This window comes from Xylona heveae (assembly GCF_001619985.1).
Source record: "Xylona heveae TC161 unplaced genomic scaffold L228scaffold_1, whole genome shotgun sequence".
Lineage (NCBI taxonomy): Eukaryota > Fungi > Ascomycota > Xylonomycetes > Xylonales > Xylonaceae > Xylona > Xylona heveae.
In genome coordinates, this window is record NW_017264193.1 from 3,162,345 (window position 1) to 3,187,464 (window position 25,120).

The following is a 25,120-nucleotide window of genomic DNA, read 5'->3' on the forward strand; positions in this document are numbered from 1 at the left end:
TCGCCGGCCGGTCGACTATTACAGTATTCGCCAACGTCCAGTCCTACCGCTATAAGCTGAGCGCCTTCATCACCGATTGGGAATCATGACTTGGAATCAGCTATCGATAAATCGGCCTCATTTGGCCTACATCATTCTGGGCGGCTTTACTAGCCTGTTCATGCTTTGCTCCTCCTTCATCAAGGAGCGATTATACCTCGGTGAAGCCGCCGTCGCAACCATATGCGGTATAATATTTGGTCCGCATGCCGCCAATCTGTTCAATCCGGGCTCATGGGGTAACGTGGATCAGATCACGTTAGAATGCTCGCGCATCGTCTTGGTCGTGCAATGTTTTGCCGTCGGCGTCGAATTGCCGCGCGCTTACATGGAGAGGCACTGGCGTTCAGTTGTCTTCCTATTGCTTCCCGTCATGACGTTTGGCTGGCTCATGACCAGTCTTTTCATTTGGTGGATGATTCCGCCGCTGTCCTGGCTCGAAGCACTCTGCTGTGCGGCTTGTGTCACGGCTACGGATCCTGTCCTGGCATCGTCTGTCGTGGGTAAGGGTAAGTTTGCAAAACGTGTACCCAAACATTTGCGTGACGTCCTATCCGCCGAGTCCGGCTGCAACGATGGTATGGCTTTTCCTTTTATTTATTTGTCTCTCTACCTTATTCACTACCGCCCGGACGCCAACGAGGTGTCTTTTCACTGGTTCGTCTTGACAATTCTCTACGAATGTGTCTTTGGAGCCATCTACGGCTTCATCATCGGGTACCTTGGCCGGCACGCAATCAAATGGGCTGAACAACGCGAAATGGTTGATCGAGAAAGTTTTCTCGTCTTTTACTTTGTTTTGGCGCTTTTCTGCGCCGGCTCGGGCAGCATTCTTGGCATCGACGATTTACTCGTGGGCTTCTCCGCCGGCGTGGGTTTCAGTAATGATGGATGGTTCCTGCAAAAGACCGAAGAGTCGCACGTATCCAACGTTATTGACTTGTTGCTTAACTTGGCATACTTTGTTTATTTCGGTTCCATCATCCCCTGGGAGCAGTACAATGCGCCTGCGCACGGCACCACGCCCTGGCGATTGGTTGTCATTGCCCTCTTTGTTATTTTCTTCCGGCGAATTCCTATCATGATGGCCTTGAAGCCAGTGATACCGGATATAAAAACGTGGCGAGAAGCACTCTTTGCCGGGCATTTTGGTCCTATTGGTGTCGGCGCCATCTTTGCTGCGATCCTTGCCCGTGCAGAGCTGGAGACCGACTCGACGACGCCCTTGGCCAAGCTGCCGCCGCCGGGTTCCCCCAATTATGCACTCGAATATCTAATCTGGCCCATTACGACCTTTCTGGTGGTCTCATCCATTCTTGTTCATGGCTCTTCCATTGCTGTGTTCACGCTAGGCAAGCACATCAACACCCTCACCATCACCATGTCATACACGCAAGCCAACGAGGAAGGACCTTCGTGGATGAATCGACTTCCTCGTATTTCATCTCAGGCCAAGAGCTCCATGTCGATGCGCCGACCAGATGATACCGACTCGTCTGTCGAAAAGCTTTCTGAAATCCAGCCCGGTACTCTTGGTCCTATCGGCCTCCCTGGAAATTTCTTGCGGCGCCAAAAGGAAGAAGAATATCCGACTCACGACAATCGATCTTCGAGCTTACGGCCTCTGAGCCGGCGGAGGAGACGAGACGTGCCGTCCATGGGCCCCGGTGGCCCTATCAGCCAGTCAGCCATCATGCCGATGAAACGTCAGGAAAGGAGTCCATCTGATACGGCTGTCGAGAGGAGCGACGAATCAACGCCCCACGAGAGCGAGTCGCCCCAAGAGGATCGCTCTCGCCGCGGCAGTGCGCAGGAGGAGGAATTGGAGGCCTACCAAGAAGGAGACGAAATAATCATCGAGGACGAAGAAGGAAACGTGCTCAAGGAACAGGATGAGCGTGGTCGTTCGGAGCGCGAAAAGGAAGAAGACGTAAAAGAGGCCGGGGAAGAGGCTCGAAAAGAAGGCGACGTTGAGCATGGTGTATCCCGGGCAGAGCACGAAAAGCACGAGCATATTGGACCAGCACTCGAACATGCCATGGCCAAGGAAACAAACAAGGACAAGGAAGAAATCAAACAGGAGGTGCAGCACCATGCGGAACGCGTCGGGAAACCGAATCGGAGTCTCAAGGAGAAGTGGGAAGATTGGAAGCGCTCCCGAACCGGCGATGGAGAGGCGGCCGAGCACAAGCGCAGACGTGGCCCTGCCTTGGCCTACCAGTTTGGCAATACTATCATTGTGGAAGATGAGGACGGTGAAGTCGTCAAGAAGTACAGCATACCTGGCTCGAAGCAAGCTCAGGCGGAAGCGGGCGAGGGACCGAGCCGACAAGCATTGCAGCGCATGGGGACTTGGGTGGGCATGAATAAGAAGGAGAAGGAGCCTGATCCCGAGTCTAAAAAGGAACGGAACAAGCGCCAGCAAGCTGAAGACGATGCACGCATTCGATTCACCGTTACTGCTGGTGGCGAACGGATGACCAAGGGTGATTTCATCAAGCAAATTTCGCAACTCGATCCCAAAGCACGCGCCAGAGCCCTCCAGCAGAGCGACGCACCAGAGCACTACAAGGACGCCGCCTTGAGAAAGAGCATTGGTGACGCCGGGATTGCCATTAGTGGCAGTGATATCCCTGCAATAAACGAGCCAGGCAGTAGCAGCACCGCCTCCGGCGACGGCAGTGGCGGAAGCAGCAGTCCCCATGGCGATCCGGCGCCCTCTGCACGGCGGGGATCCATTGCCAAGATTCAACAGGCTCATCCAGAAAAGGAAATCCCCAAGGGACCCGAGGGGCTCACACTCGTTGACTCTGAAGAGCGCGAAATTCCTTACCACCCCGTCTCGGAAGAGCTAGCACGACACGCCAAGAGTGGAACTGCCGCTCAACGCCGTCGCGAGGCCGCAGCCGCTACACGTCGTGTCTCTGCCGGTGTCACGCCGCCATCAGCTGCTGCTCAGCAAGGCTATGACTCGGATGACGACGGCACAGAACGCGTCCCTCCTCGCCGGAGACGCGATGAAGGCACTGCAGGCGGAGAGGTTGAAACCCCATCCACTCGCGACTCTGCGGGCCGCGAACCCGAGACTGCTGCCGAGCGAAGGCGTCGTGAAGCTGCATTAGGAGTGTCGACTGCTTCGGGCGAAGAAGACTCTGAGGACGACGACACCGAGCGCGTGCCGCCGAGCAGTTATAGGGCTTCTGGACCGAGCGCCGGCAGTCGCGGAGAAGGTCCTGGCGGCAGTGGCAGTGGCAGTGGTAGCGGTAGCGGCACACCGTCTTCCGCGCCTTCATTGACTGAACCCGAGCCCGTACATTCTCGACGTCAGACCAATATTCGCTTCGCCGACGATAGTAATAATCCTCCTTCGGCATGGTCGGCCAATGGCAACAGCTCTGGATCAAGAAGATGGGGCCCCAATCGATCAAGGAGATGAAAAGCACCTTTCCAATCTTCTTTTAATCATTTAGATCGGATTTCGCCATCTTCATGCTCGCGTTGCATATACTCGAAGAATATCTCGCAAACATAAACTGCCGCGGGCATAGCCGACTAATCTGTTCGGTATTGCGTGTGCGTGTGCGTCGCAATGTACTGCTTATATACCCTACCTCCTTATATGACACGTCTGGCTTGCAGCACCAACCGTGCTTCTTCCTATTTTCTTTTCTCTTTTTTTTTTTTCCTTCCCCGCATTTCAACAATTCTTCTTCTTCTTCTTCTTCTTCTTCATCATAGAGCGGCGGTCATCGCATCATTATTTTCATCGTCATCATCATTTCATTTCGAGATTTATATTCTGCCTTGTAACATATATATTTATTTGCATATGTATATATACGGCGCTCGGCCCATGAAGTGTCAACGCATCAATTCATTGGGAACTTGGGAATTCACAAGACTATGGTGGAAAATTGCAAACATGGATGAACACAATTTCGATCAATAAAATACGTTTTCGAACATTAGAAAGTTTAGAAAGGTGCCTTTGATGTAATCAAGTAGTTTTTACACAGCAATACTACATCTTAACGTTTCCAAGGTGCAGTCGTGCTAGAGAGCTGCATGGTCGATCTGACATGGTAGATCTGGTGAACGAGTCCAGGGTTCGACTACTGTACTCCCGGGTTACCCCGCAAGTCCGCTAAAGTATCCAACCCCTCACCGGAAATTATAATTAGCTTGAGGGTCTCTGGTTAGGAGTATCTCCAAATACAGTTAGAGTCAACCGAAATATGGGGGTTAGTGCTGTTGTCCGAGCTCTACCCCGTACTGCAACATGAGCAGTGCAATGTACAAATCACCGATATATCGATTGAGCATCTCCAAGGTAGAATTGAGGGGAGCCTCTATCTTGTTGGAATGTTGACCTCAGATCGGAAATGGTGAGAATCCGGCCTGTTTGTCTTTTCTAAAACAATTTACAGCTGCTATTTTGATCAGGGTATTGTACTATTGCTACGTGCTTGAGGATATAGTGGACTTCATAAATCATCACCACGTGGACAAGAAGCCTTCGAGACGTTGGTCTTCCATGTCATTTTGACCTTTTTTTCCCCCTACCAAGCCTGCATTTCCTGCAACACTGTCCGGTTCACGAGACACAGGAGCAAAAGCAGACAACTTACAAGCATGGCCACCGCAAACTCTATAACCGTCACTCTCCCCCAACTCGCCAAAATGATTGACCATTCTCTTCTTCACCCTAGCATGACCGACAGCGAGATCAAAGCGGGTCTTGCAACTGCCAGACAAAACCACGTGGCAACAGCCTGCATCAAGCCGTACTCTATTGAACTTGCCAAAGCCGAGCTCGGCGGCAGTGACGTCCTCATCTGCCCCGTCATTGGCTTCCCCCACGGCAACAGCACCACAGCCATCAAAGTCGCCGAGGCCAGAGAGGCTGCCAAAGCAGGCGGGTCTGAAATCGACATGGTAGTCAACATTGGCAAAGTCCTCGGACAGGACTGGGATTACGTCTCCCACGAGATCCAGCTCATCAACGAGGCCGTTGCTGCGGAGGGCGCCATTTTGAAAGTCATTTTTGAAAACGACTACCTCCAGCCCGAGCACATCATCAAGCTCTGTGGAATATGCACGGAGCTGAATGTCGCCTTTGCCAAAACGTCCACTGGATTTGGCTTCGTCAAGCAGCCCAGTGGGGAGTACAACTATAAAGGCGCCACGCTCGAGCATCTCACACTGATGCGTCAGCATCTAGGCCCCAAGGTGCAGATAAAAGCTGCCGGCGGCGTGCGCAACCTTGATGATTTTCTTCATATTATGAAGCTCGGCGTGACCCGCATCGGCGCGTCAGCGACGGTTGCTATCCTCGAGGAAGCCCGCAGGCGTGGCATCGGTGAGCAGCCCGTCGAGGTGACTTTCAAGCCCATGCACGATCAGGGCCAAGCGGGTGGTTATTAATGAGAATGTGGTTGATCAGTTCGTGCTGTGTGTCTTATGTTGATCTTTTGTCTTGACTCTTATGCATTTATGGTCTTATTTTGCCAAGCTTGATGGCAGTGGCATGTTGCAATCCAATTGCCTATTGCAACGGGGATGATTTAAATTGTTATACCGAGACGTCCAAGCATATAGGACTAATTCTATCTGATGATCCACAATAAATTCAGTAATAGTACAAACCGTAGTAAAAATGTACAAGCCCTCTGACAAAACGAATTCGAGTATCTCCATGCGATAACTCACAGCTAAAATATTTTTCCTACGTCCTTTCTCGAAACGAACCTGAAACGGACCCTTCAGTCTATTTTTAATACTAAACCTTTAAGTTACAGATTATGCATTTGAGTTTCATGGCCACAGTCCGTATAATGGTCTCCACAAATTACATGATAGTAAATCGAAACAAACTATGGCATTTAGGACGTCCGTTCGTCTGGTCTCGGAGGTCTTTTTGACTAAATCCATATATGCATTAATTTTTTATTTTTATTTTCGTTTTCATTTTTTCCGTTTACCCCTCAATATTTGGTATTTTTTCCTCTTTTCTTTTCTTTATTTAATCTTTTTTTACTTCTTTTTTTTATTAGCGGATGATTACTTTTCTAGTCCATGTTGTGGAATACTTCACAGTGCTCACCCTCAAGGAAAGGCGGTGGTTATCGATCAGTCTGGTACTCGTGTAAATGTTGCATATTTTGAGCAAATCACCAGTGACCAGCAGCATTATTCTCAGCATAACATTTGCTGATTAATTGTTGACGTCTTTCCTAAATAGGCAATCTGAGTGGTGATCACAGACTGGTGGAGGCGGTGACTAGTCAGATCTACGTTCCTCCGTTCCTCCGTAGTCCTACCTCCAAGAATCCTATACTTGGTCCAGATTTACTGTGTAAAGTACCAAGACTACTACACAGTGTCCATTGGTCTTATTGGTCTTAAAAGACACCTTATCCAACTAATATACTTTTAAAAATGGCAGCTCAAGAGAAAGCCCCAAGAGAACTAGAAAAAGCCAGGACCTTGGCGCATGTGCCATGGTGCGAAGACTATGAGAAGATGATTTCGGGAATGCTGTAAGTGCCGTAATTGCCCTTTACCTTGATTATATCAAAGTTAGTTGTTCGAATCGAATACATGTTTTTGTTGTGCTTTTGTCTTGCTTTTGTCTTGCTTTTGTCTTGTTTCCCCTCTCCCCCCCCTTCTTACTTTTCTGGCCCCGCCTTGTGTTCTTCAAAGACTCAAAGTTCAAACTTCTCCTTAAGTTGCCAACCATCGAGAATGCGGGTTCAATGATACCATTGGTCAAATAGCTCACGGAGGTTCACGCCTGTTTCAAAAGATACAATGCATTCGTGCCCGAGTTAGCTTCCGCGCGCTTCAGAGCGCGCGCCTGGGCACATAAATACAACCACTACTTCCCCACTTCTGCCGAGGACAACAAGGCGACCACCGCCGGACAAGGAGGAGAAGGAGGGAGTGTTGCAGCAGTAGCAGCAGTAGCAGCAGCGGCAGCAGCGCTAGAACGCGCCCGACTGGGCATGCTCCGCGATCTCATGGGCGACATGAAAGGCGACGAAGTCTTCATCGAGCCCCCCTTTGCCATCGACTACGGCTGCAACATCCGGCTGGGCGACAGATTCTATGCGAATTTCAATCTGATCATTCTCGACTGCGCGCTGGTGACGATTGGGGACCGCGTCATGTGCGGGCCCAATGTCTCGCTCCTGACCGCCACGCACGAAGTCGAGGTCCAGAGCCGCAGAGCCAATGTCGAGTTTGCGCGGCCCATTACGATTGGCAACGACTGCTGGATCGGTGCGGGCGCGGTCATCCTGCCCGGCGTCACGATCGGAGATGGCTGCACCGTCGGCGCGGCGGCGGTGGTGACGCGCGATGTGCCTCCCTGGAGTGTGGTCGTAGGGAGCCCGGCACGGGTGGTGAAGAAGGTGACGCCGCTGGATGATGATGAGGCGCCGGCCCGGCAGTAGAGGGCGTTTTGGTGTGTCTGTGTCTAGTTAAATCATAGATTGGTACGAACATACAACAGCGGTATTTTAAATTAGAATGGGAATCGGATCATAATGGGGCTTTTTAAGTATGGGGTATATATATATATATATATGTATATGTATTGTATATATACATATTATACTGTATTATATTATACCATACTATACCAGTAACCCTCTGCCCTCAATATTAAAAATACTTCAAAGTCTAACTCCTCTTAAAAACATAATGTTAAACAAAAAAGCAAGCCTTGTATTAATTAACCTTGTATCAATTAATTGACTCTTGCATATAGTTCAATTATATAAGGAATCAAGATTGCCCTGGAATGCCATTTCTTTCAACACTACTGTGCTATAAACTACTATGCTATGAAAATAGGCTCAGGAGCAAGAATCTCCGGAGCTGAGAATATTCAGACTAACCCTTCAGGCTGGCCTCTCAATGGGAACCATTCGATTGCCTGAGTAGATCAAGCGTCCAGCGCCCAGGAATCGCACGTTCAGCTTGTTGTGTATATTAAATTCTAATTTGCGCAAGTTCCTGAAATTCACCCTGTACTTGTCCATTGTGCCAGTCCTCCAAGAACGCCATGACAACTTTTACAATATTCTCCTTCTGAAATCCAAAATACGCTTGTGCCTGCCGTGGCGGCAGCGACTTTCCAAAGCTTTTCATACATACTGCAGCATCGGCATAACGTTCCCATCCATTTGAGACAAACGCTTCAATCACCACCGCCGGAATGCCTTTATTGCGTTGCAATGTTTCTCGTCGGTACTCCCGCGACTGCTGCTCAAAAAGTCTCTGACAAGGGAAGCTAACGACACGTGCAGCAATGCCTTTTGATGCTAAGCACTTGTGCGTCTGCACCGCGAACTCGAGCTCTGATCCAACACCTATAAGTGTCACATCTGCTCGCTCATTCTGGATGATCGTGTATGCACCTTTCAGTACACTCTGGCGGTTGGTCATCCCTGGGAATTGCTCGGTAGGCTCTGAAGACAGGCTGATCATGGTTGGCATTTTGGTCGATGCGATTGCTGCCTGCCATGCTCCTTCAAGCTCTTCAACATCCGCCGGACGGATGAAGAGTAAATTTGGCATCGCTCTGTACAATGCTGCCACTTCTACAGGCTGGTGAGTAGGACCGTCCTCGCCGATCGACACGGAGTCATGAGTGGCAATGTGGATCACCTGGAGATCTTGTAGAGCAGCCATTCGAATTGCTGGCGCAGCGTAAAGCGTGAACATGAGGAAAGTTGAAGTTATGGGAATAATGGTACCAGGATGGTAAGCTGCAATGCCGTTGGAAATAGCTGCCATGGCATGTTCCCTAGTACCAAAGTGAATATATCGTCCTGTATAGGACCCTCGGAACTCTTTTGCCACGGATAGGTTTGGCTATTGACACATGTGAGCACGTTGACTTAGTGAGCGCTTGTACTGGTTCTTACCGATTGAAAGTCTTCTTTGCCTTCCCATGCAAGCCCCACACTCGAGTCCAGGTCCGCAGTGCCAACCATGAAACAATCATGCCTTTTCAGATATGGTTGAATGACATAAGCAGAACCATCTCTTGTTGACAACGGAGAGTTTGACCACCCCGAGACGTTCAACGATAGATCAAACGGGCTAACTGTGTTTATAACCTCTGGAGCTTTGCCATTCATACGTTCCCGAAACCGAGTACCCAAATCCGGATAGTGTCGTTCATACTCTCCAAGCAGATCTTGCCATTTGCGGACATGTTCAGCACCTTGGATAGGAATGGAAGCAAAGAAGTCGGCGACATCCTTTGGTACATCAAAGCTCAAATTTGTATCAAAACCAAGGCGGGACTTCAGATGGAAAGTTTCCTCCTCTCCCAACGGAGTTCCATGTGCTTTTCTTGTATTCGAGTTCTTTGTGTAGATCCCAATGACGGTCTTCACATTGATGAAAGTCGGTTTGCCATTTCGCACCTTGGCTGAGTGAATTGCGGAGAGAATGCCATTGACGTCCCGGGAGCCATTGTCAACATTGATAACATTCCAGCCGCACGCCTTCATTTTGAGGTTGATATCCTCGCTGTTTGTCAGTCTAACTGGTCCGTCGCTCTGTATTTGATTGTTGTCATAGATCAAAATCAAATTGTCGAGTCCCCATTGACCTGCAAGGCTTATTGCTTCAAGAGCAGGGCCTTCTTGCAGGCAAGCATCCCCAGTAAGACACCAGGTCGTATTATCAACAATGGGATACCCCGGGCGGTTGAATATGGATCCAAGGTGTTTAGCAGCCATTGCCAACCCTGTTGCATTTGCAATACCTTGACCAAGGGGTCCGGTGGATACTTCAATGCCCTGAAAGATATTAGGTTGCACCCATAGTTTGAATCTAAAGGGCGGTCTTCTTACTGGGTTTTGAATCTCTGGATGGCCAGGGCAAAGTGAATCAAGACGGTCAGAATGGTAGCTCTTGAGCTGGTCCATAGTCATGTCTCTGTACCCTGCATAGTGCATGAAGATGTACTGGAGCAAACAACAATGCCCATTGGAAAGAACAAAGCGGTCTCGATTAAACCAGGTAGGGTCCTCAGGTGAGTAGCACATGGCATAGCGCCATAAAGCAATCCCTATGGCTACCATGCCTATGGCACCACTATACAAGATTAGTGCCTGTCGCTCTTAACAAAAAGTTCCCAAAACAAAACCTTACCCAGGGTGGCCACCATCAAATTGCTGGCAGAGATCCGCTATCAAGACACTGGTGGCCTTGAGAATAAGATCATGATCTCCATGGTCGGTTTCGGTAGTCTGATTTTGGGAGTCCGACTCGCTACCAGAGATGTTTGTAGGACTTTCCGGATTCGATTCCACTTCGTCGTAAAGTATTAATGCCCCTTTTTCTAGGCTTCGGCGAAAGGCAACTTGCGTGTTGAAAGTTGCAGGATTGATGGTTAAGCTCGCCATGATGAAAGAGAGTAATTCCTACTAGGATTAAAATGTATTGATATCTAAGCCGTGTGTCGTTAGTCCAGAAACCTGATCTTGGCAGACACGGTATATATAATGTATATATAGAAAGTCCTCTTCCTTTCTAGTATACAATGAGGATGAACAAATGCTTACCTTGTCAGAGGCTTACTTTTATGATCGGCTGCTTACTGACACAAAGTCCCAGAGCTTACCACGTATCAAGCATAATCTTTGTGTACCTTTATTATAGCTATAATCTAATAAATGTTCATTATTCATACGCCTCTCGTGGTTTGGACTTAGTAAGAAGCGTAATTTATTTATCTACACTTGCATTATTACCCGTAACGTAGAAATTATGCTTATGTTCCTCCCTGTGTGCTTATGTTATGGCAAGAGCTGGTTAGAATGTGCTTACGTAGGCTATTACATATTATGCTTACATTGCATGTTTTATATCCTGTTATAAGTTTTGTTCAACTTGCATAAGTTTGTGTTGTTATTAGTTAAACTACTTACAGGTCCGGAGCTGAGCTTCAATTTTACAAAATCTTGATTTGTACAGAATCCTTACTTCAAGAACAACTATAACTTGTATCTGTACTATTCTTGGATTTGATACTTAGTCTATATTTTATTCTTCTAGTAAAGCTATTACAAACTTCTAAAACACCATAGAATCTTCCAAAAAGACTAGTGAGAAATGACATAATTCCAACTTTACCGGCCTGATAGAAATTTTTAGTGTTTCCAGAAGTACAATCAAAACCTACTAAAGAGAATAAAATGTATGAAATTTTTAGCAGAGAGTACTGATTAAAGTATAAGCTGATGCACTTACTTTCTACCATTCAACATGGTTCAGTTCCTGTACTTGCCTTGAAGCTCTTACATGGTTAACTCAGGATGTTATGGTTGCGAGAATATCATGGCAGTCACAAGTTAGGAAATTATGTAATTTATTTTTGATGGTTATATACATGTCATTGCCTGTATATCTGTTGAAAACACGCTGCCATTACCCTGCTGCTGGGTAATACTTACGGCCACGACTGCTTGTGGTAGAATTCAGAATTTGCCACTTTGCTCGCACTGAGAACCACCAGAGCTCGTCTTCTACTAGTGAATCTCCTGGAGTAAGCTGTTAGCAAAATTCATCTATCGAGAGGCATGGCTACTCACATTTGCAATCTTGCTTCTAGCACGAATTCGCGGCCCGTATATAAGAAGGGCCCAAGGTACAACACTAAGAATCAAGGCCTGGATCTATGAGTACGATTGTAACTTTTCTTTTGACAGTATAGCGGATGCTTACCACCCCTCCAAGAAAACTCAAGGCACCAGGAATTTTCATAGACGAAAACATAGCATCAGTTGCGAGTGGGAAAACGCCGCCCAAAATATTACGCGTCAGCGATTGTGCAGCCAGAGCTGAACTTGCATATCGATGATACGTATCGGCCGTGTAGTTGTTGACTGCAAGAAAGATGGTATAGATGCCTATCGTAGCAATAGCTATGGCGATGGACGGCACGATCCAGTGAATAGATTCTCTGCAAGTCCAAGCCCATATGAAAAGTCCTGTGGGAAACATGAAACATTCTAAACAAGCGAAATGAAGGCGAGACTCTGGAGACATGATCGGATTTCCAAGCCGAGGTCGCAGCCTTTCCAAATAGATGTTAACTGTGGCCCCAAGAAGAGCTCCGACGGCCATTGCTGGTGAATATTAGCCATGAGTAAATCTCAATACCATTTGGGTTGAGTTACATGTAAATACTGCCCCAATTTGCTGGCTGTTAAAGCCGTAGGCGGCTTTGAATGTCAATGGAAGACCACCAAAGGAGAGATATAATACCCCCCACGCAAAAGCGATCCACAAGCTAAACCAGAAGACTACCGGCTAGAGGCGAGCGATCAGCCGACTTCATGTCAATGCATATCGCTAGAAATGATTGCAAGTACTCACCTCAGTGACCAACAAGCCTATAAAATAAATTAGAGATGCAGCACCAACACGGGTAATAAGCTAGCTTACGAAGAGGTCGCGAGAGGGATATACGTAGCAAGCTTGCCAGGGATACTGAATCTTCTTTGGTAGCTATACTCCACTGAACTTGTTGCAGTTGCCCATCCACGTTCAGGCCACGCATCCCAAGTGTCTGGCATTTGGCGTACCATTGGTTCAATGCTCGAGCATTTCGAGAAAGGAGCACATTCTCGCGAGTTTCTTGGAAGAAAATGGCCGAAATCAATGTGAGGCTGCCACAGCTGATTGCTTGTACATAGAAAACCCAGCGCCATTGGAGATGAAATGCAATAATTCCGGAAACAAGCGGCCCTAGACCAGTCCCAAAGAAGGCGGCACCAGCGAAGATGGCCATAGCTGTATTCCGTTCGTCAACGCGGTATATGTCGGCAACGATGCCGCCAACCATGGTAGAAAAGGTGGAGCTTCCAACGCCTGCAAAAAATCTGGCAATAAGAAGGCCGGAAAAAGAGTCCGTCAATGCGCAACCAAGCTGTGACAAAAAGAAGATCAAACCAGAGAAGAGAAATACCGGTTCACGGCCCTTGATTTCCGAAAAAGGTGCAAGTATCATGGGTGCAATAGCAAATCCAATGCAGTAGGTGGTAGTGCCGAGGGTGAGGAGAGTCTGGGAGACATCCCAGGCCGCTCCCATAACGGGGCCAGGGGCATTGTTCGAGCCGGAAGCATAGCCAGAGACCACAGTCACAGTGCACGATAGGCACGTGGTGAAGATCTTCCGCCTGCTGGTCCAGTCAAATGGGGAGATCAACTTGGGAGGAGGCGAAGGGTAAAGTGAAGATGGTGGAAATGGTTGTGGCATAGGGGTCTCGAAGGTCAACTCCGTCAGCACGGTAGTTGTTGACCCTTCGTTCCATTGTTCCGACTTTTCAGACTGCATATTCGTCGCCTGCGGCATGCTCTTCTGGATGGTTGAGATGGTCTACCAGAGTGATAACATGACAGAAATGGAGGCCTCTTCGCTGCACGGCAGGGGAAGATAATATATCGAGCTCGGGCCAAAATACTCTACCCTAATTATTAGTGGACGGGCACTAGTAAAGCGTCAAAGATCATTGTTAGCGTCGGCACTCTATACAAAGCGGCGCCTTCGACTCATCTGCACCGAGTCACGCTGGCGCTGAATCGGCCAGAGGACAGTTCGTTGACCAAAGAAACTCCCCTGTAAAAAGAGCGAGAATATTTCGGATGGATGGGGATGATGATTACGGAGGCAAACAGATGGTTGGTCTGACACCAAATACCTACCTACCTAGGTATCTAAGATACCTACCTGCTTAAGTTAGGACGGACGGGAGAAGCATCCGAGAAAGGCCCACGTTAGGTACTAGCGCCGGGATGAAATTCAAAAGACGTTCTGTCACACTAAAGAATAAGGGCTGCATCTAGTGTTGGTGCTTACGCTCATCCTGATAACAGTGAGCAGCATGCCCACTATAATCTATCCGGACTATAAAGGTTAACCCATCAAGCAGTCATAACATAGTCCTCCTGGCCGGTCAGCCTGCTCAGCAAATCCCCTACGTCCGCTAAGCCATTAAGATTACTATACCTTAACTATAGATGATGGGATTGGTAGCAATTGTTTGGGAGTAGGAAATCCTCATAGCCAACTCAGTACCTCAACGAGCGTTATGGCATGTAAGCATCAGCTAGATTTCATGATCCGGCCGGATAAGATAAGACGACAGTAAAAGGTGTACCTTATCAATAGCATTGCATAATATCCAGGATGCTCACCCGCCAGCCATCATCATAAGCTGCATTTCATGGCCCAAGCAGATAAGATAAAATAGACACTGACAACATACGAGTACTTGAATGGAGACCAATGGGATAAGCAAGGGTTTTCTAGCCGCACGACTGTGAAAGAAATCAAAAGTTATTTGACCCTCTGGTAGATACTTCTATTTGCCGGCTTCATTGAGTAACTAATGAATGGGCCTACACTTAAAGTCACCATTGCTACCCACTCAAAGCCATCTGTGCCATCTTGCCGTTTCCTTATCTAAATCTACCCATGTTGTAAAAATGTATTTGACCCTTGTACATACGGTATCTGTAGATACCTAGGGTTTCCACACTTCTTTGTACTCCTGGCACGTGATCTCGGAGTATATCTTCATCACGCCTCGCTACCTAGGTAGGTAGGTAGTCATAATTCATCAGAAACCAACCTAGTTTTTGGATTCTACACCGTATAATTATCTGTGACACCCACACGCCAACACTACATCTTCAAGCAATAATTTTTTTTTCCACCCTGCATTCACAAGTACTCCAAAATTACTTTTTTCCAAACGTTAACCTCTTCGGTTTTGTAATCGTACGGGCTAGAATGTCACAGACCGCAGTTGAAATACAGCTTCAAGTGCCATCAAGTCAGCTGTCAAAGACGGGAGAACTGCAACGAACGAGCTCCCGCTCTCTGTCACCCTATCCAGATGATGTCTTTAATCAAATTCGAAACAATGACCAGAACGAGCTTGGCAACGTTTACCAAGTCAAGACCAAGGGCAAGACAGTCCTTATCATTACCGCTGTTACCCTGGTAACAGGTACAGCTTCAATGCTGAATGGCATGATTACTGTCAGTCTTCCTACTTTGGCCATTGACCTTGGAATAGGCCCAGATCTGCTATTCTGGTATGATGTTTAGATCCTGCAATATCCGAATTGTGCTGATTTAAAACCAGGCCATCTTCGATTCAGGCATTGACCTGCGGTTGCACTTTGCTACTTTCTGGATCAATTGCAGATGCAATCGGCGCCAGATACATGTATCTCATAGGAACGCTCTTGCAGACAGCCTTTGTTTTGGGATGTGGCCTCTCCCGCAACCCTCTAGAGATCATTCTTTTTCGCGGGTTGAGTGGCATTGCTGCCTCCTTTTGCCTGCCCAGCGCCGTCAGCATCATTACAAGCTCTTTCACTGGCCATCACCGCAATGTCGCCTTTGCATTTATGGGCGGCGGTCAGCCCGCTGGCTTCATTATTGGTCTCGTTCTTGGGGGGATATTGACCGACTTGGCAAACTGGAGAGTTGAATTTTACGGCTCATCTGCCGTCACGGCCGTTACTTTTGCACTGAACCTCTGGGGCCTGTCAACCTCTACTAGTGATGACTTGGGCTCAACGTGGAAGCAAAGATGGCATCAGATTACCCATGAAATTGACTGGATTGGTGCAATCATATCAAGTACTTGCCTGGGACTTATGTCTTATGTCCTTGTGTACGCATCCCCAGCAAGATAACATGGCTTCTTGATATTGACATTGTACAGATCAGTCACCGGAAACGTGTCAAATATACAATCACCAACCAGCATTGCCCTTCTTGCTACGTCCATTGCCCTAATACCCACATTCATATTCTGGGTTGGGCGGCAGGAACGATTGGGCAAGCCAGCACTAATACCAAATTCTCTATGGCGAAACAAAGTCTTTACTGTCATTTGCATCACTGTCTTCTTCTCCTGGGGTGCCGTTGAAGCTCTTGAGACCATCCTTACATTCTACTTCCAAAACGTGCAGAACCTCAGTGCTTTGCAAACGTCGATTCGTTTCTTGCCTGCCGCTGCTACAGGCATACTTGCGAACATTGTCGCTGGATCATTGGTCCATCGAGCCCCTGGAAATGTCATTGTAGTTGTTGGCCTTGCCATATCCTGCGTGGCACCACTGGTCATGGCGTTTGCAAAGCCAACTTCCAGCTACTGGAGTTCTGGCTTTGTGGCAAATCTACTCAATCCCATCGGATCTGACGGCCTTTTCACGGTGGCAAATCTCCTAATCACATCAGTTTTCCCTGCCAAAACTCAGGGCTTGGCAGGCGGTGTCTTCAACACAGTCAGCCAGATTGGCAAGTCCGTAGGTCTGGTGCTTGTTGCTTTGATTGCAGGCAATATAACCTCGGAGACTCGCTTTGCCAACAAGTCGAGCCCTGATGCTTTGATGGTGGGATATCGAGCTGCTTTCTGGTTTTGCTTTGCCCTTTGCACTTCGACGCTTGCCCTGGCCTTGTGGGGTCTGCATCGAATTGGGAAAGTTGGGCACAAGAGAGAATAAGACCCATGGATCATGTTACTACAAGGGCGCGGGGCACCAGATTCTACTGTCTGTATCCTTCACTCTTTCGGATTTGGCTTCTGAACTATTTTTCTCGATCAGCGTATCAACTTACCAAAATATGAGTGCCAGTCTCATCCCGTTCAAAGTCGGGCTGGATATTTGCATGTTTGATGATATTCTACCCTCGGCTGACGTTTGAGCTCATATCCAATGTCTTAGCCCGCTATGCCTAGGTCTGGGCTCGATGTTGAGACAATGCTCCAGGTTGATCTATGTCCTATGCAAAACCTTCATCACATCCTTTTCTGATATTTGATATTGCTTCATACAACCTGACGGAACATTATTACGTCGTGTACTGCCAGAGCCTATGAATGCTTCGACGATGTCACATCGTCGCCAACGATGCCAGGGGCCATGCACGACCTGAGAAGAGGTCCCGAGGCAGCCATTCTCGACAACTAGAAGCGTACAGAGGCTTTAATTGCTACCTCTGCAATATTAGATCGCTGACTCAGGCAAACTCCGAATTGCAAACCTGAAATTTTGCCCCAAAAGGTAAAGCAAATCTCACTCAATAAAAGCTCATGCAATCACAAGGCCATTATCAGAACGTGCGCTTGTATGGCCCATTGCGGTGGCTGTCAGAGGGAATCCCAACAGTTTCGCAATACGACTGATGTACACGACAAAGAGCAAAAATCTTTTACATATTCGTTTCTGTTGAGGTAAAATTAAATATCAAACCATCTCGAACTGATTTACGAGCACCTAACAACGGGCATACCAATTGCATTGATAGTGGATCTTTCCATGCGCGCAGCATTGATTCGGGTCACGTACTTTCGCACAGATTGCACGTCGATAAATGGCACAGGATAATCGTCAGCACCGAAAACGTGTTCGCCGACTGGTGGGCCCGTCACCATAGCATTCGCGCTTTCGTCATCATTAACACCGTCGAGGAGAGTGGTGATGCGAGCTAGTGGACTTTTCAGATTTGCAGCAGCATAGGCCAATGCCCGTTCCCGCCATCTGGGAAATGGCACAATTTCCTGGCGAGGGGTGCCGGCACACATAAGCTTGAAGAAGTGGTTGAAGCTCGGTGCGCGCGCATTGGAAAAGTCATAATCCTGGCCAATTCGATAGATGTCCTGCGTCATTACAGCAACGATGGTCTTGCACAGGTAGTCGATGGGCAGCACCGCTGACAGGTCCGCGTCCAACAATGGAAAGGCGCCCATCTCAAGACACCCAGAAATTAGATTATGCAGAAAGTCGCCGCGGTCTTGCCGGAAGTGACCTGTGGCAGTCGAGGCAGTGACGAAAGGCAAGCGGTAGACAGATGCCCTGGCGCCACGCCAACGGGCAGCTGCCACCATTTGCTCTGCGATATATTTCGAGGTAGCATAACCATATTCCTGGTCCTTCTCCGTGATCTCGTAGCCCATGTACTTGGGTAGCGTGGACATTGTCGAGACGACATGAACTGCCTTGCCACGGCCATATGAGGCCAGACGCAGAACCTCGTGAGCACTGACAACGTTGGGGCCGATATAGTCTTCCAGTGGGCGCATCCAGTCAACAAGTGCACCCGAGTGGCAGATGGCATCGACACAGTCGGCCAAATGGTCGAACGCTTCTTGCGTCAGGCCAAAGAGGGGCTGTGCCATGTCGCCAACGACAGGATAGACCAGCGGCGCATATTCAGGCTTCCAGAGGCAGTAGCTGGTGAGTGTGACCACCAAACGCTGCAGGGCTTGATCGGCAGACTCAGCGCGTATCAAACAATGGGTGGTGATGCCTATTTCAAGCAGCTCATGCGTGATGAACGCGCCGACGAAGCCTGTGGCACCTGTGACGAACACGGATTTGGGAGGCACAGATGCCTTGGCAGCGTTGTGAAATGTGAAGCTGGGTTCCAAACAGCCCTTCATGATGGCAGTTACGTTGAGCCGAGGCATCTCCGATGCCGCGGTAGTGGGAGGAGTGGAGCTGCTGCAGGAATAATCCGACCCATCTTCCTGCAGCTCGGAGAGGAGGAACTGGCTGAGCGCCTTGAGATTCGGGTACTGGAATGCGAACCTGGCGGTCAATGTCAGGCCAGTCAGACTCGCCAGCTGGTTGCGTATCAGAATCGCGGTCAACGAGTCGATTCCGATGTCCTGCAGAGGCCGGTTTACATTCACATCATCCGGCAGCGCAAAGCCTAAGGCCTTGGCCACAGTATCTCGGACCATGCCCAGCACAATGTCAGGTTGCTGTGCAGGGCTGGCTTTGCTCAAGATCTTGCGCAGATCCCAGCCTCGGTGAACTCGCCTGTCACCCTGGTCCAGCAGCAAACGAAGTAATGGCGGTGTTCCGTCTCGCTCCTCATAATAGCCCTGAAGCCGATCTGGATCCAATGCGGCCGCCACGGTAAGCGCTCGGCCGCTGCGCACAGCCTTCTCAAACAGTTTCAGGCCTTCTTCCGGGGTGAGCATATCAAGGCCGAGTCGATTGAGATGAGCAAGCGTCGTTCCAACAATCCTGGCCGCCATTCCCTCGCCCTCCCAGGTGCCGTATGCCACTGAAGTGGCTGGCAGGCGCTGGGCACGACGCAGGTGCGCGAGTGCATCTAGGAAGGTGTTGGCCGCAGCGTAATTGCCGTGACCAGGCATGCCCATGATGCCGGAGATGGAAGAGAACATCACAAAAAAGTCCAAATCCATATCCCGAGTCAACTCGTGCAGATGCCAAGCGCCATCAACTTTTGGCGCAAAGACTGCGGCACATCGCTGTGGCGTCAAGGTCGAGAGGATACCATTGTCCTGCCCGCCGGCCGCATGGACCACACCGCGCAGCGGCCGGTTCTCGTTGAACAATGCCATGGTCGGCTTGATGCTATCGAGGTCGGCCATATCGCAGGCGATCACGGTAACTTTGGCGTCGAGCCCATTAAGTTCAACTACAAATTCGGTCGCACCGGGAGCTTCCATACCGCGGCGCGAGATCAGCACTAGGTCACGGATGCCGTGTGCGCTTACCAACCATCGAGCTACGCGCTGGCCGAGATCACCAAGACCACCCGTGATGAGCACCGCGCCGTCAGTTCGGAGGAGTGGTTGCTTAGTCGATACTGATACCAAGTTCACGCGCTGCATCCGTGGCACAAGCACCTGCTCCTGGCGCACGGCGCATTCAGGCTCGTCGCCCAGCATCAGGGCTGAGGCGAGCGTGTTGGGCGCAGGCGTCTCCTGATCCAAATCAATGAGACGTAGCCGGAGTTCCGGATGCTCGCTCCGCGCGGTACGCATCATACCCCATAACGGCCCAGCCCCCAGGCCCGTGAGCTTCTCTTCCGCGCCGGCACCCACTGCGTGGCGGGTGATCCATACCAGCGACGGCCTAAATTGAACCTGGGCTGCCATCTGCAGCTGCGTCAGCCCCTTTGCGGTCAAATCACGCGCCTGGCCTATGATATCATCCGCGTCCGAGTCCAACACGCATAGCAGACCATCCAGCCCTTCGGCATCTTCGAGATTCCTGACCTCGCGGATCTGAATGCCCGCCTGCGCCAAAGCCGTTTTCACCTCGCATGCCCGTGCGCATGCAGCATTACCGGCCAGGTACAGTAGTCCCCATGAGCCGCCGAGGGTGACATCGCCAACATTGACCCGATGCCAGCCGATTTCGAGCTGGAAGCGATCCATGTCGACATCGGCTTGGTGCTGCTGCGTTGCACGGCTGACGCAATTAGCATATAGGTCGCTGGCACCTGTGACCCGCAAGGGTGGAAAACTCTGTCTCTGGAAGGCATATGTGGGCAGTTCCACGCGGCGGCAGCAGCCGAAAGGCTCAAAGTAACCAGTCCAGTTAATGGACACGTGCCGCACATGCAAGTCTGCGAGGCTTCGCTGCATGACCGATGCGCCGTGCCTGCCAGGAACGAGCGACGGCATCCAGGCAATTGTTTCGTTGGTTGCTAAGCTTGCCGCACCCATGCCGGCTAAGACCGGCTGTGGTCCTAGCTCAAGGAAGATGTTGGTACCCTGTTCATATAATGTCTGAATCCCATCGGCAAAGCGAACAGCCCTGCGTGCCTGGCGGACCCAATAATCGGGTCGTTCGAGCTGGTCTTTTCCAGCCAGCTTACCCGTCAGGCTACTGACGATCGGCAGCTGTGGTGGATGGAATTGCACAGCTTCAGCCACCGCTTGAAATTCTGCCAACATACTGTCCATGTGGTGGGAGTGAAAGGCGTGCGACACATCAAGCGACTTCATCTTGCGCCCCAGGCGAGCAAAATAGACTGATATACTCTCGATAGCATCAGCGTCGCCCGATGCGACAGTCTGCTGTGGCGCGTTGTAGGCCGCGATGTCGACGTTGGAGACGAGGCCGAGTACCTCAATCGCTGTTGCTACCTCTTCCCCGCTGGCTTCTAGCGAAACCATGCGGCCCTGGGTCGAAACGGCGTGCATCAGCCGGCCGCGTGCCGCGACCAGACGACAGGCATCGGAGAGGTTCAAGACGCCGGTGACATGTGCAGCCGCGAGCTCACCCACACTATGGCCGAGAGCCAGATCCAGCTGCACGCCCCAGCTCTTCCAGAGATGCCAAAGGGCTATCTCCAAGGCGAAGATAGCGGGCTGCGCAAAATCAGTTCGCCGCAGCAGCGTGGCGGTGTCGCTACCAGGAACAGCCTGCATAACATCTAATAGCGGCATCTCTAGCTCGGTGAAGTGCGCCGTGATCTCATTCAGCGCATCGCGAAATACTGGGTAGACTTGATAAAGGTCCTTCCCCATGCCTGAGACTTGACTGCCTTGACCGGTGAAAAGCATGGCCAGGCGAGGCTCCCCAACATGGTTAGGAGCATGCAAAGCTCTCGAACTGGAGCCGAGAGTCTCCAGGAGCGTGGCCTTGTCTTTTGCCATTAGTACAAGTCGCCGTTGGAAGTGGTTGCGAGTGGTCGCCAACGAGTAGGCCACCTCGCTGAGACGGGCATTGCTATCCTTGCTTGTGCTCTTGATGTACCGTTGAAGCCTTTCAGCCTGCTGGTATAGGGCGGCATCGGTAATGCCCGATAATATAAACGGAATTTCTGGCGGCAATGGGGCCGACAATGTCTTGGAATGCACAGAACGTAACAAAGGTTCCTCCACAATGGCATGCGCGTTGGTCCCGCCAATGCCAAATGCGCTAATGCCGGCCCGCCGGGGTCGACCCTCTCGGGTGAACCAGGGCTGAGGCTCCTGCACGAGCGCCATTTTGGCACTCTGCCAGTCCACTGCCGGCGTTGGCTTCTCGGCATGCAGAGTTCGAGGAATTTGGTTGTTCTGCATCGCCAAGATGACTTTGAGCATCCCCGCTAGACCCGCCGCCGCTTGTGTATGCCCGACGTTTGACTTTGCCGAGCCGATCCACAGTGGCTCCGCCTCGGCTGGCCGACTTCCGCCAAAAACTGCAGCTAGCGCCACACCTTCAATAGGATCGCCCAGCTTAGTTCCCGTGCCGTGCGCTTCGATATAGTCAATCTCGCCCGGAGTCAACCCCGACGCGGCTAGCGCTGTGCGAACAAGCCGCTGTTGCGCCGGGCCACTTGGCACCGTCAGCCCAGCGGCAGTCCTTCCTCCGTGGTTAATCGCGGTTCCGCGAATTACTGCATGGACAATGTCACCGTCGCGGACGGCGTCGCTCAGACGCTTTAACACTACAGCTGTGCAACCCTCAGCCCAGCCTGTGCCCTGCGTGTCTGCTGCAAAAGCTCGGCACCGCCCGTCCGGGGACATACCTTTGAGCCGACTGAATTCGACATGCATTCCAGGGGTGAGCATGAGGGTCACGCCGGCAGACAGTGCCATGTCACATTCGCCCTGACGAAGTGCATTGCACGCCAGGTGCGTCGTCACTAAGGATGAGGAGCAGGCCGTGTCCACCGTTATGGTCGGGCCCTCGAGACCGAGCACGTAGGATACGCGGCCAGACACAGTTCCTCCGGCAGAGCCTGTCACGGCGTAGCCATCGAGATCTGCAAGGGCCCGTGCGGGGGAGTGTGCTGAGATGCTGCAGACGCCAATGTAGACCCCCGTTTGGCTGCCGCGCAGGTGCTCGACTGTGTAACCCGCGCGCTCGAATGCCTCCCAGCTTGTCTCCAGCATAACGCGCTGCGCAGGGTCCATGGCACACGCCTCTCTTGGCGAGACACCAAAGAAGGATGCATCAAAGTCGTCGACGGAGCTAAGAAATCCACCCCGCCGACAGTACGACATTCCACACGCATCTGAGTCGGCGTCGTAGAGGGTATCGGCATCCCAGCGGTCTTTTGGTACGTCCATATTGATGTCACCTCCGCGCTTGAGCAGCTCCCAGTAATCTTCCGGGGTGGTGATACCACCAGGGAGCCGGCACGCCATTGAGACGATGGCAATGTCCTCGTTGGCTGCTGCGCGACCTGGCAGAAGGACAGGTTTGGGCTTGATCTCCTCAGTGCTGCCCAGGTATGCTGCCAGTGTCTTGATGGTATAGTGCTCAAACAGCATGGCCGGAGACAACGGCCGGCCAAGAAGCTTCTCCAGCTCTTTTTGCACTCGCACAATGCGCACAGAATCGCCACCGATCTGAAAGAAGTTATCGTGGATGCCGATGCGGTCGTGACCAAGGACGCTTGACCAGATGAGCCGGACATTCCGCTCCATCTCGGTCACCAGCTCAGCCGCGACATGGTGAATTAACTCTATAGGATCCGGGAGAGCCTTACGGTCGACCTTCTTATTAAGTGTCATTGGAAAGGCCGCCAACTCGACAAAGAATGCAGGCATCATATACGCCGGCAGCCGCTCGGCCAGCCAGGGACGTAGTACACTGTCGAGCGTCGGCTTGCGCGCGTTACTGGGAGCAGGCACGACCGTATCCCGCACGCAGTACGCTATTAACCTCTCCTCTCTGCTGATTACGACCGTCTCCGAGATATCCGCGTGGTTGGTGATGGCCGACTCAATGTCGCCCAGCTCGACCCGGTAGCCACGGATCTTGACCTGCCCATCTGCGCGGCCCAAGACGCGCAGCCTCTCCGGAGTCTCGAAACGGGCCAGATCGCCTGTGCGGTACAGGTGGCCTTCGTGAAAGGGATTGTCGAGGAAGCGCGACCTAGTAAGCTCCGGCTTGTTGTGGTAGCCTCTAGCCAAGCCGGCGCCGCCTATATAAAGCTCGCCTTCGCACCCGAGTGGCACCGGAGAGAGGTCTTCACCAAGTACATACATCCGGTAGTTAGCTATCGGGCTGCCAACGACTACATCTCGGCCCTGGCGTACCTTCCAGATGCTCGCCCACACCGTCGCCTCGGTCGGACCGTACATGTTCCACACGGACTCCGCACACGAGAGTAGTCGCTCTGCCATCCTCCTGGGCAGCGCATCTCCGCCGCACAGAATTTTGGAGAGACGGGGCTCCCCTTTCCAGCCCGCGTCCAGTAGCATCTGCCAGGTCGCGGGCGTGCCCTGCATCACGGTGATGCCGTGCCGTTTCATAAGCCCCAATAGTGCGCCTGGGTCCTTGACCTCATGTTCCTGAGCCACAACTGCCGTCGCGCAACAGAGCAGCGGCAGGAATAGCTCCAAGGCCGCAATGTCAAAAGAGATAGTCGTTACAGCAAGCAGCCGGTCTGTTTCACTGCATCCGGGCTCCCGTCGCATCGAGCACAGTAAGTTAGCCAAAGCGCCGTGGCTAATCTCCACGCCCTTGGGCTTGCCGGTGGAGCCGGATGTATATATCACGTATGCTAGGTCGTCTGAGTGCACGTCAACCTCGAGTCCGGAATCGCTGTCCGAGTTTGTCATTTTGTCTCGTATCTCGTCAATATCAAAGCACAATTCTCTCCAGGGCAACAACGCATTGTGTGTGCCGGCTCCAACAATGATGAGCTTTGGTCCAGCGTCGTCGATCATGTGGCGAATGCGATCTCTAGGGAAGGCTGGATCGATAGGTACATACGCGGCACCCGTTTTCAGTACGGCCAGTAGCACCACGATGAGGTCGACAGAACGGTCCAGGGCAACACCGACGAGGTCGCCCCGGCCAATGCCCTGCTTCACCAAGACGTGGGCAAGACGATTCGCGAGCGTATTGAGCTCTTCAAAGGACAGTTCCGTGTTGCCACAAATCAGGGCAGTCTTGTTTGCGTGGCTGTCCGTGGCATGCTGAAGAAGGTGATGTAGGCAATGTCCTAGCGTTGTAGTGTCGTCGGTGGCATTGAATTGATCGGTTACAGCCTGATAATCTTCAGTCGAGATGGCGATCATCTTTCCTACAAGTGAGAGGTTATTTGCTTTTTGAGTGCTATATAAAGTCGGTAAGAAGTTGCTTGAATATGGTTTTTTTGACCGAAGCACAATGCCGCTCACGGTGTATGGCTTTATTTCGCTGACAATGGACAACACCGGTTGAGGCTCACTTTTACTAGAACGAATCCTACTCTAATTTTCAGTACGGGTCAGTTCGAATACTTTTGTCCCGGCCACCCGACTTTATGATTCAATTATTGGCA

At 50.9% G+C, this 25,120-nt stretch overlaps 6 protein-coding genes across 6 annotated transcripts; 3 read left to right on the forward strand and 3 right to left on the reverse strand.

Moving 5' to 3' along the window:
• Window positions 1-85: 85 nt before the first annotated feature.
• On the forward strand, window positions 86-3,475 carry L228DRAFT_206937 (hypothetical protein; the record flags this gene model as incomplete). Its single annotated transcript, XM_018329699.1, has 2 exons — window positions 86-2,720; window positions 2,895-3,475. The coding sequence occupies 2 exons, from the start codon at window positions 86-88 to the stop codon at window positions 3,473-3,475; spliced, it is 3,216 nt and encodes a 1,071-aa protein (XP_018192488.1).
• An 876-nt stretch (window positions 3,476-4,351) lies between these two features.
• L228DRAFT_243486 (deoxyribose-phosphate aldolase) lies at window positions 4,352-5,678 on the forward strand. The gene has a single exon (XM_018331695.1). The coding sequence runs from the start codon at window positions 4,672-4,674 to the stop codon at window positions 5,461-5,463; it is 792 nt and encodes a 263-aa protein (XP_018192489.1). The 5' UTR covers window positions 4,352-4,671; the 3' UTR covers window positions 5,464-5,678.
• Window positions 5,679-8,034: 2,356 nt separating this feature from the next.
• L228DRAFT_280076 (transketolase) lies at window positions 8,035-10,466 on the reverse strand (the record flags this gene model as incomplete). Its single annotated transcript, XM_018335755.1, has 4 exons — window positions 8,035-8,919; window positions 8,973-9,857; window positions 9,912-10,155; window positions 10,213-10,466. The coding sequence occupies 4 exons, from the start codon at window positions 10,464-10,466 to the stop codon at window positions 8,035-8,037; spliced, it is 2,268 nt and encodes a 755-aa protein (XP_018192490.1).
• Window positions 10,467-11,439: 973 nt separating this feature from the next.
• L228DRAFT_255012 (MFS general substrate transporter) lies at window positions 11,440-13,761 on the reverse strand. The gene is made up of 6 exons (XM_018333864.1): window positions 12,511-13,761; window positions 12,442-12,458; window positions 12,243-12,375; window positions 11,788-12,191; window positions 11,655-11,732; window positions 11,440-11,603 (listed from the first exon to the last, which is right to left on the reverse strand). The coding sequence occupies exons 1-6, from the start codon at window positions 13,418-13,420 to the stop codon at window positions 11,592-11,594; spliced, it is 1,554 nt and encodes a 517-aa protein (XP_018192491.1). The 5' UTR covers window positions 13,421-13,761; the 3' UTR covers window positions 11,440-11,591.
• Window positions 13,762-14,728: 967 nt separating this feature from the next.
• Window positions 14,729-16,779, forward strand: L228DRAFT_22348 (integral membrane protein). The gene is made up of 3 exons (XM_018330325.1): window positions 14,729-15,168; window positions 15,219-15,755; window positions 15,807-16,779. The coding sequence occupies exons 1-3, from the start codon at window positions 14,861-14,863 to the stop codon at window positions 16,588-16,590; spliced, it is 1,629 nt and encodes a 542-aa protein (XP_018192492.1). The 5' UTR covers window positions 14,729-14,860; the 3' UTR covers window positions 16,591-16,779.
• Window positions 16,780-17,354: 575 nt separating this feature from the next.
• L228DRAFT_206387 (nonribosomal peptide synthetase 7) lies at window positions 17,355-24,875 on the reverse strand (the record flags this gene model as incomplete). The annotated part of the gene is made up of 1 exon (XM_018329678.1): window positions 17,355-24,875. The coding sequence occupies one exon, from the start codon at window positions 24,873-24,875 to the stop codon at window positions 17,355-17,357; it is 7,521 nt and encodes a 2,506-aa protein (XP_018192493.1).
• Window positions 24,876-25,120: the final 245 nt, after the last annotated feature.

Bases quoted from the DNA above. Each gene is read 5' to 3' on its own strand.
- L228DRAFT_22348 (XM_018330325.1), top strand. From the start codon at position 14,861: ATGTCACAGACCGCAGTTGAAATACAGCTTCAAGTGCCATCAAGTCAG. The intron at 15,169-15,218 runs GTATGATGTTTA...ATTTAAAACCAG, and splicing joins GGCCCAGATCTGCTATTCTG to GCCATCTTCGATTCAGGCAT. The intron at 15,756-15,806 runs GTACGCATCCCC...GACATTGTACAG, and splicing joins CTTATGTCTTATGTCCTTGT to ATCAGTCACCGGAAACGTGT.
- L228DRAFT_255012 (XM_018333864.1), bottom strand. From the start codon at position 13,420: ATGCCGCAGGCGACGAATATGCAGTCTGAAAAGTCGGAACAATGGAAC. The intron at 12,192-12,242 runs GTAACTCAACCC...AATATTCACCAG, and splicing joins AATTGGGGCAGTATTTACAT to CAATGGCCGTCGGAGCTCTT. The intron at 11,733-11,787 runs GTAAGCATCCGC...TCATAGATCCAG, and splicing joins TGAGTTTTCTTGGAGGGGTG to GCCTTGATTCTTAGTGTTGT.
- L228DRAFT_243486 (XM_018331695.1), top strand. From the start codon at position 4,672: ATGGCCACCGCAAACTCTATAACCGTCACTCTCCCCCAACTCGCCAAA.